Here is a 10192-nt window from a genome sequence, read left to right as displayed (position 1 = left end):
CTGGATCTTTCTGGCCTTCGTTACGGCCAGGATGGACATAGTTTCGGGGTCCTTGTTTCGGTACAAGAACAAGTCATTTCCCGAGTACTCCTGGATCTACTTCAAGCTGCTGTTTCCCAACAGTAAGGTTTTCGCCTAATCCTAGTCACTCCGTTGCTTCCCCTCTTGATAAAGCAGCTAATTCGCAAGTCCTCCATGTAATGGACAATCGGCAGCCCTGTCTACAAAGCAACAAATGATTCCCATTAATACAGATTCCCACGATTGCGTGAGATACAAGCGCAGTGGAGGACATGAAGGTGCTGCGCGTTGGCTGTACTCCTTCATGGTGCATAGATAACTTAGAAGACACCTGGAGTAGTTTTAGAAGGGATTCTCATAAAACACGCATACACTTTAACACAATGCGTTTAAGGGCTAGTCGGTGCTTATTCATAACAACTTTTAGCGTAACAAAAGAGCTCTATCCTGTCTTGGGTCGTTTTGTTGCGCTAAAAGTTACTGCGGATTCATACACTTGGTAAAGAGATACAGCGCAAATATTGTGAGAAAAACAAATAGTGAATAATACGTACAGGACACTGTCTTGTGTTATTCACTCTTTATTCTGTCCTCGTGAGCATGCATGGTCACGAAGTCGCTTAACTTCGCATACTGCTACAATTCATACACTACATGCACCGCGGTTTTCAGTGTGCGCGCGGTTTTTGCGTGATTTGCCACCAGCGCCTGAGGGCGTTAACGAGTGCGTCAACCAATAGGCACGCGTTTCCCTTACAGCATCTTATTACTCTCAATACAGCAACTCCTCTTTTAGCAACAACTTGTAGGTTTGGGCGAGTCGGTTCATGATGCGAAAACTAGAATGCTATGAAAACTAGAAACTAGTTCATGATGCGAAAACTAGAATGCTATGAAAGATCGAAAACAAATGATATGTACTACTAACCATGAAACGAAGTTCACCAAGTGCACTTCTGATGTTGTTTATGAGATACCATTGAGTTGTGGGAAAGTGTACATCGGACAAACTGGGCAATCCTTTAATGATAGGGCCAGGCAACATAAGAACAATGTCAAAAATGGCTATGGCAGCCATCTAGCCTCGCACTGTAAAAAATGCGCATGCACACCCAAGTTCGGGCAAACTAGTTTTTTGACGTTTGGAAAATCCAAAAAGAGAAATCGTGGAAGCTTATTTTATCAATAAAGCTGGAGATAAGTGTGTCAGCGCGGCGTCACTTAGTTTAACTACTCATGAGAGATCTTTTCTCGATAAACACCTGTTAGTTTAGCAATACGCATGTCCGCAATCGTTGGTTTTTTGTGGCGTTTTTTGTGTGACAAGGCGTTTTTGGTGGCATAGCTATAAGTGGTGATTCTTCAATAAACATTCAGTTGGCAGTTCAGCGCTAGTCCTGTTGTGTGTGTTCCTATTTTTGTCGTCGTTTTTTTCGCGCTGCTTCTAGTTTTCGCAGCAACTCCTCACTGCGCTGTACCCTTCTCTACACAACCTGCTACAACAATCCATTACATCTAAAACCAGCAGACATCATAAAGAAAGCTGCGCGTTATTAAGAAAGTATGACCAATCTGTATATACAAAGAACACTTCAGAGGCTGTCGCTAATCAACGTTACGCAGGTTATCCTAACAACAAGGCGTCTTGGTTTCGGCTACTGGTCGGAATATGGCTGCTCTCTCTGGTAGTCATCATGGGCCTCCTCAACTGCACGCTCACCTCTACGATGCTTGTGAGGAAGACAGCCGACTACGTGGACAGCTTTGAAGACCTGGTGCGCTTCCCCAAGATCAAGATCGCCACAGAGAAACTGACCTATTTTTCGAGACTCCTAAAGGTAAGCAATGCAAATACCTGAAGCGCATGCCAAATGTTTTCTTCTTAAAAAACGAAATGAAACAACAGTTAAATTGGCAAGCACGGGAATCGAACCTTGGCCCTCGATGTCATATGTTTGGCTCTTTGGCAGGACTTGAAATACACACGACGCCTCCAAATACCGAACGGAGAACGAGGCTTTTGCTTAGTACCTATTTATCGTGAGATGTCTGGACGTCGCGTTGGCGCGAAAGGCAGCACAAGTTTTCGCTCCCTGGCGGTCATCACGTTAGCGTAGACAGCGGGTTCCAGGCCGCTGAGTGAGATATGTCGCTGCTTGCCTGTGCGCACGTAACAATATATTTATTACCTAAATTTGTTCGCGAAATGCTAGACATGTGCGGCCGACTAAACTTCGAGCCGAGTACTTTGTGATCGTCATCTGCTAGGCCTTTCAGGCAAAATATAAAATTATTTAAAATATTTATAACTGACAATTGATGTGACATAACTGATGAAAGCCTAACTCTACTGGCATCATTTTTCTGTCACACGAGCCTTTGCATCTTCCTCGCCGCTGATTCTCATAAATGCGATCCAATAGACAGCGAAATACACTACTTGCTTCCGCGCACAATAGCCGAATGGAATACGTTATCTCAGCTCTTCGTAGAAGTAGTAATAGCATTGAACGTTCAGACTGCTCAGCAAACGTCATCATTTGGCTAGCTTATTTGTACGGCTGTTTTATCGTTCCGCTTTGGCGCACGCCTCGGTTGATAATTTTATAGTTAATTCTGCTATGCTTATTAGCGAGTATCATTTTCAATAGTTTTTCTTTCTTTTTTTTTGTATTAGCGCCATCCATTATTCTTCAGCTCATGCTCGCAGACTTTTCTGCACAACGTCAGGAAGCATGACCTCTGCTTCTCCTTCCTGGGCCCCTGCAAGGCCTATAAAGCATATCCTAAGTACCACCAAACAGCCATCGTCTTGTATGTATAATGAAAGAAATTTGTTTAGCATGCGTTCTTTAATGACACTCAGTCACATTTAGGAGTTTTGCACTTTACAATATCGTGTATGCCTTCAGTGCAGCGTTTTTATTTGCACTATTTCTGGTCGCAGGATCCCGTGGGAGACACCTTCAGCAAGCTTAGCAGCCGGCACCAGGAAGTGGTCGGTATTTACCAGGCAGGTCCGGTGCTCGATTCGGTAATGGACGACGTTGTCAAGCAAAAACGTGTCATGATCGGCACGGACGTTATGCTCAAGTCTCACATCGCGGACCATTTTGTCAAGACTGGGACGTGCCGGCACCACGTGACCAAGGGAGTAGGCGGGACCATGCACATCGTGATGCTCCTCCGGAAGACATTGCCTAAAGAATTCAAGAGGAAGCTGGATAGATTGTAAGGATCCTGGGGCTTTGGCAACAATCCGGCTTTTTTTATTTCCATGTGCTGCCCTCTGCCGTTTTAGTAGGGACGGAGCTTTGCCGAGTGATCCGGTGCAATAGAGATCGCCAGAACAAAAACCTCAGAGATCGAAAGCGTTACGCACAGCGTTTCGCAACTTTCCCGCTAGGGGAAAGGCGCATGGACCATAGCATAGCCATAGCACGGTGAAAAAAGGCGGATAGACGGTCCGTTTTGTTGGCATGCTGCGTTGGGCAGACGTGTTTTCATCAGAATGTGTACCATATACTTAAATATAGGCGTATTAACCACCGGAACTCACGGTCATGCTACGAGTATATTAAACTGCCCCAGAAATGATCGTTTGAAGCGTTTAAGGTACGAGTAGAACAAATCATTCACAGCCAAGTTCCGCGTATCAAGGCAGCTGCAGGCAATTAAATGAAACGCTCGCCCCAAACCACGCATAACAAAGCAGAAAACTGGGCGAGTTGGTATGTATTCATAGTCACAGGATAGTGCGCACTTACAACGGGGACAAGGGGAGAAGAACACGACAACACAAGCGCTAACTTTCAACTAAAGTTTATTCAAGGAAAAACGGAAGAGAAGAAAATAACACAAGATACCGCGCATGCGTCACTGCGCAGAAAACATAACTAAATAGAGATGGCCGACAACGAGTGCAACGACGGTGCCGTTGAGGAAACTATTACGAGTTGTCGTGTTCTTCTCCCTTTGTCCCCGTTGTAAGTGCGCGCTATCCTGTGACGATGAACAAACCGCGCTTTTCTTCAACTTTTTCTCCGGGTAGTCGGGGCCGCAGAGCAGTTCGGTTCGCTTAATAATTATGATCCGAAGAACTTACACTACGGGCTCAATGCATTTGTACAAAATCGTCATAACCTTTTCAGAGCCTTCGAAATTACAAGTTTACTAAATTCACCCTATGTTGCCCTTAGTTTTCACTATATTAATTTATGCCTTTACGTGAGTTGTCCTCCTTCTTGCGTGTGCGAAGAGTAGCACACACGCACACGTGTATGCTACTCTTCCAGTCGGAACGTAGTCAAAACTTATATTTATCTATATGAACCGTTCATATCACATGCTTGCTCCATTCAAACACAGTGAATGTAAGCTTTTGCTATTTACCGCACCCTATAGCTGTAGCAATAAGCGCTATAGAATGAGGATAAAAAAATAGAGCTAAAGCTCAATTACTCAGATTAATTATCAATATGAAGAAAATCCTAGCTTTTATGACGCTTTATGTACGAATGTCATGTGGTTGACATTACAGTCCCTATAGATATCAGAAGCATAGCCAGAAATTTTTTTTCCGTGGGAAGGGAGAGGTTCAATCAACCTTTACGTATGTTCACGGGTGTGTTTGTATGTGTGATGTGTATGTTTAAATTTTCGTTTGAAATTCGGCTCGATACCTAAGTAAGCTGGCGCAGAACATGACACTGCAAAAGTGGCAAACATTACAGTTTACACACCATCGACTGTATTCTCTCGACCCATCTCTACGACTGCGGCTACTACCTGGTCTTTCCGGGGAGGAAGATACAGTGTTGTGCCGTCTGCGTGTAGCATTCACCAACGCCTACTCAGTTAAGATAGAGATGGCCGACAACGAGTGCAACGACTGTGCCGTTGAGGAAACTATTGAGCACCTTCTGTGTTACTGCCCGACATACGCCAACGAGAGGCTTCACCTCAGCACTGCACTAAATCAAATGGACGGAAGCGCTTTCACTGTCGCGAAAATACTGGGACCATGGGGCTGCCCATCACAGTTCCGAAAGGCAACGAAAGCGCTGTTGCGCTTTCTCAAGGATACCGGACTGAGTCGCCGTTTGTGATGTCAAACGCAGAACTGTTACGTCGGCTGAGTGACTTTTCTCTCCTCCTCCCTAACTTTCCTTCCCCCTCCCCCCTTCCCCAGTGCAGGGTAGCCTCGGCTCAGCCCTGGTTAACCTCCCCGCCTTTCTTTTATTCTTATTCTCTCTAAATTATCGTGGGGGTTTGAAACAACCCCCCCCCCCCCTGGCTACGCCAATGCTAGACATCGACGAAATTTAGTTAACACAACGTGGGTAGTACACAGGTGTCTCGTCATGGTCTGTCTTGCACGGTTTAGCGCGTTGTCAAGCCGTAAGCGCTCTGTTCGTGGCGGCTCAAACTCCGCGAGGAACCTCCAGCGGACCCAAATGTATGTTTCCGTTTTTACCGAATTTTCCCAGCGAGGCTGTATATCGCTAGGAGGTGGGAAAATGTCGCGGTTCGTGAGTGCACAGAAACTAAAATAAAGAAGCAATGCTAGCATGCGCTTCCTCAAAGGGTCTCTCCGCGTTTACGCTAGTTTCTCTTCAGGTTTGTCAGCATATATAGCTAGGGATGATGCCCGCTACAGCTTGAATCACTACCCATAAAATTATTTAGGTGTTCTTAATATCCTTTAAGCTAACGACACCAAACACAAAGTTTGAAGCCCGCATCTCCTAAATGTGGTGATAGGGAACACAAAAACTACAACAGAAGACACTTCGATAGATCCCCGTTCGTGGTAAACACTGCGGCCGCACGTTGCAGCTTGTGTACAGTGCTTGGGCGGTGACATTTTTATTGCGATAGCAATTATATGGACAGTCTCGGCTGGATTTTGCCGTCGCCGTCGCCGCCGTCATGCACCGTATATGTATAAGTATGTATATATATATAAAGGCCTCAAAGAAAAATAACTCAGAAAAATGCTTCCGAAGCGCGGAATCGAACCAGGGACTTCTTGCTCCGCAGCGAGCGGCGCTATCCACTACGCCACGAAACGCAGATCCTCCACGTAGCTAACGGCGAGCGTTATATACACACCATTTAGCGCTGGACGGACTCAGAGACAGAAGGCGATAATAAGCGTTTGTTCATTACCAGCGAGGTGGCGCTAGGATCCCGACGGGCGCATTTAAAAGTCGTCGGCGAGCTCGCTCGCTTCTTCTTATATTTGCGCATGGGAGAAGCTTGCCCTTCCGCTGTCTGCTCGCGCGGTTTTCTCGTGGCGCGGGGTAGAGGAATGTTTCACGCTTTCACCGTGATGTCCGCGCTCATGTTACGGCGCGTACGAATGTCACTCGAGCTCAGGGACGCCGCTAAACGAACAAACAGAAGATGTGCGCGAACTATCAAGTGTCACAGCTCGACACTTGAAGCACGCTAGTTTCCTTCGCTGCTTCGGCCGCCTTTGCAACAGAAGCGCTGTTCAAACTGAGAGTATCCATTGGCGAGCCTCACTTCGTATAGCATTAGTTCCTTGCTATCGCATTCATTGCTTCGCCCTTGCGGCGAAACTGTGACTTTTTTTTTAATCGATTCGTTATTGTAGAAATAAGTTTAGTTCAGAAATTCAACACACTTTTTTTTTTACTTTCGCAGCATCACACACGTGAACGAGTGTCACTTCTATCACAAGGAGATGGAGTGGCGCCTGCGCAACTACACCATGTGCCAGAATGAAAAGGACGATGGCATCAAGCCACTCGCAATGGTGGACCTCCAAGGTGGATTCGTCATGCTTGTGGTGGGAATCTGTGCCAGCCTGCTGGCGTTGGTTGCCGAGTGGGTGTCCGCGACTAGAATGATCAGGCGTCGAACACAACGGCAGATGACACTCGGAAATATACGAGTCAGTGCTATGGCCACTAAAGCGAAACAGTGAAAGTGAATCATTAAATCAGATTAGACAAGGGGCCTCAAACACGCGGCGCACGCATATTTCGCTAGTGAACCCGGCCCGCACATGACTGTCTTTGTCCCAATTTTTTTTTATTAAGAAATTAAGTATGTTCATGAGCTACACAGGTGTGACTGGTGTCAAGCACAGATATGACTGGTGTCAACCAAACATCAGGCGTACTGGTAATCCAGCAGTGCGTTCGTCTAGTTCTCTCGTCTGGCTTGTTTGCACTGTGTTGCAAATTTAGAAACCGTAAATGATTTTTTTAAAGCTGTCGGTTCCACGGAAAGCAGAGTTGAATGCGATAGGAATTGAGGTGTAGATTTAGTGTTCAAGGAGTTGCAGGACTCTGGGGTGATGAGGTGGGTGCCAACAGTATGGTGGCTAGAATTAGCAGCACTGCAACTATCACACCTTGATAATCACATAATAATAATGCATGAGGTGACACCGACGGCATACTGTCGACAATGATCAGCATTTAAAGTGTTACACATATTTAGCTGCTCAGCAGAAATGCTAATATATATTTGCACACAATGCTTGTGCCAGCGGTGTAATTCAAGTCATTTCTATCACAGTGATGCTACCGAGGACTTCTGATTTGGAGCAATTTTTGGAGCAGCAAAATTTCCGTTTTTGGAGCACTTTGGAGCAGCAAAAATTTTCATCTTGGAGCACTTTGGATCAGAGAATTTTGCATCTGGGAGCACTCTGGAGCAGCAAATTTTACATCCTGGAGTGCACTACAGAAGCATATTGCATTAACATTCAAGCCCCTGAATATTATTATGGGGCTCTTATGAAGGCTAGAAATATTTCGATTCATTGCAAATCTCATGGAAAAAATCATCTCAGGAGAACTCCATACTTCACTCGCTAATGAAAAAATAAGAGCTCATGCAATTGAGTGTTCTGGATTAACCTCTTCGGCGATTATTTTCCACACTAACAAATAAACAGAAATCCGGATCAATAAAATTGCATTTTATGAAATAACACTCTAAATACACCTACGTGGCTATCAGCAGACGTGGTAGAGAAACGCCGTGATGTACAGCAGTGCCTCAATGCCAAAGAGCCACACTGTCCCTAATGCATTCCCCTAAGAAAACTCCAAGGCGAAAGCCAGGTTCTTTTTCTTCTCGATCGACAGGTAGATCCACCCCCTCCCTCTCTGCAAGCTTTGTGCACCTCACCTGCTTTTGCGCTAGCTCCATGATCGGCGCACCGATCACGGAAGCAGTGTAAAGCGACAATGTCCTTTGATGACGTCATCAAGTGACATCACGATATATGAGGCAATGATGACGTCACAAGTTTTGACGATCTATGACGTGATGATAACGCCATCACATGATTATTATTTTTGGCATCAATCGATTGACGCCGCCGACGGTCAATTTTCGCGTTTGATAAAGCATCTAAGGCTTTTGCATTCATATTGCGTATTGAACGTTAACAGCTTGGCGGTTGTACAGCCTGGCCTTACATACCAAACTGTCCTCCACCATGTCACATCTGTGCCATGCGCGAAATAGCTTCGCTTATCATCCACTTCACAGAGTAAAACGGCTCCTCAATTTATTTTTAATTTTTATTGCGATAGCAAATATATGAACACTCTCGGCGGAATTTTGCCGTCGCCGTTGCCGTAATTTTTCGTACAAAGTCCGAATTAATAACATCACCACGCGCATTCTAGCCGCGGGTAAAAGCTCGCGAGCGCTGGCGACGAATACGGCTGAAGCGGAGATAAAACTAGCCGGCCGTCTGTCTCTGTCGCACGGAGAGCGCATGAGATAACATCTTCCCGCGTGCGGGCCTGCCGTCGATTGCTCATCAGAGAGGAAACGCCCCGCCCGTCTTTCGTAAAGAGCACGAAGGGGCGCCAGGGGAGCGAGGGGGGGAGGGGAATGCATCGTTCGAAGGGCGCAGTAGCTCGCACGCGCGCTATCTCGAGGCATCAGGAGACGGTTCGTAAACTTGCTGTGCTCTCAACGCTTGCTTCGCGTTTAGAAACCTCAGAGCACGAAAACGCTTCGGTTCCTGGAGCGGCCATATTCCCTTAAACCAGCGTTATGATGAATTACGCGAGATCGGATCCAAAAGAGTTAGCTGGTAGCCTTACTTCGTTGAACAATACAATTTGTTGGTATCGCATTCATTGTTTCGGCCGTAAGCGAAACTGAGTTTTTTTTTTTTTAACCGTCAGCTATTGACCCTCGAAAGCGAGGGGCGGACATGTAACATGGCGTAGCCGCTTCACTGTGGGGCGTCAGCGACGGGCCCGCTACTGACAGCTGCGCATTTGTGGCTGCTCCTACCAGGAGATATGCTTTAATAATGAGATTACATATTTAAAAAAGCAAGCAAAAATTCGAATTCGTACCCTAGCACGTGAGCTCGAAAGGGCAGGGCCTTTTAGGGGGTATTTACAACAGAGTGACTACGAACTCGGATGTGCTGGTGGAAGGAATTACGAAAAAGCTCTTCTGGATGAAGATCCATGGATAAAGTATATCTGAGGAAAAGTGTCAACGCGTTCCCACCGTTCGCGTGCTCTTCCGTAAACGCGAAGCAAGGAAAATTCGATATCGTTCCATATATCTACTGCTAGCGATCCCAGAATTCATTCCGCGATGTGCAGAAACAGAAGTGACAGACATTTTAGCGGCACGCATTTAGGTATTACTGAACATTGCTTTCCTTGCGTGCCGTGCGACGCTTGAAACGAGCTATCAGCAGCGTTTCTGGAACAGACGACGTCCACCGATGCATCGCCGTCGCACTTTCTCGCTACCGATAGGCCTAGACCTCACGAGCCTCTACCACGACCTCCTGTATAGGTCGTGGCCTCTATAGAGGAGGTCGTGGCCTCTACGGAGAGCGCGTTTTGCTGTCGAGCCGACTTGCAGAACAGAAGCTGCGTCGGCACTATGCATGGCATCGTGGCTTACTCGGGACGCACGCGCGAGCGCTATTTATTCAGCGGAATAATTCTCGGTCCATGGTTGCGACTTTGTCAGCCCCAAGATCAAGCTGCACATGTTCTGACGCGCAGGCTGTGCGATTGCCGCCCCCAAACCCCAGACTTTGGCGCAATTTTCGTCGATATTATCAGGATGGCGCAGTAAATGCCATTTGGCGCACTTTGGCGCAGTTGGCGCAGGAGTGGAATCACTGCAGTATCAGCAT

General features: G+C 46.5%; 1 protein-coding gene across 1 annotated transcript; it reads left to right on the top strand.

The window, feature by feature from the left end:
* Positions 1 to 7135, top strand: LOC119402552 (uncharacterized). The gene is made up of 4 exons (XM_037669703.2): positions 1 to 122; positions 1645 to 1859; positions 2969 to 3252; positions 6694 to 7135. The coding sequence occupies exons 1-4, from the start codon at positions 32 to 34 to the stop codon at positions 6974 to 6976; spliced, it is 873 nt and encodes a 290-aa protein (XP_037525631.2). The 5' UTR covers positions 1 to 31; the 3' UTR covers positions 6977 to 7135.
* The last annotated feature ends 3057 nt before the right edge of the window (positions 7136 to 10192 follow it).

Source organism: Rhipicephalus sanguineus, chromosome 8, assembly GCF_013339695.2.
Source record: "Rhipicephalus sanguineus isolate Rsan-2018 chromosome 8, BIME_Rsan_1.4, whole genome shotgun sequence".
In the NCBI taxonomy this organism is placed as follows: domain Eukaryota; kingdom Metazoa; phylum Arthropoda; class Arachnida; order Ixodida; family Ixodidae; genus Rhipicephalus; species Rhipicephalus sanguineus.
This window is presented reverse-complemented; position numbering and strand designations above follow the sequence as displayed.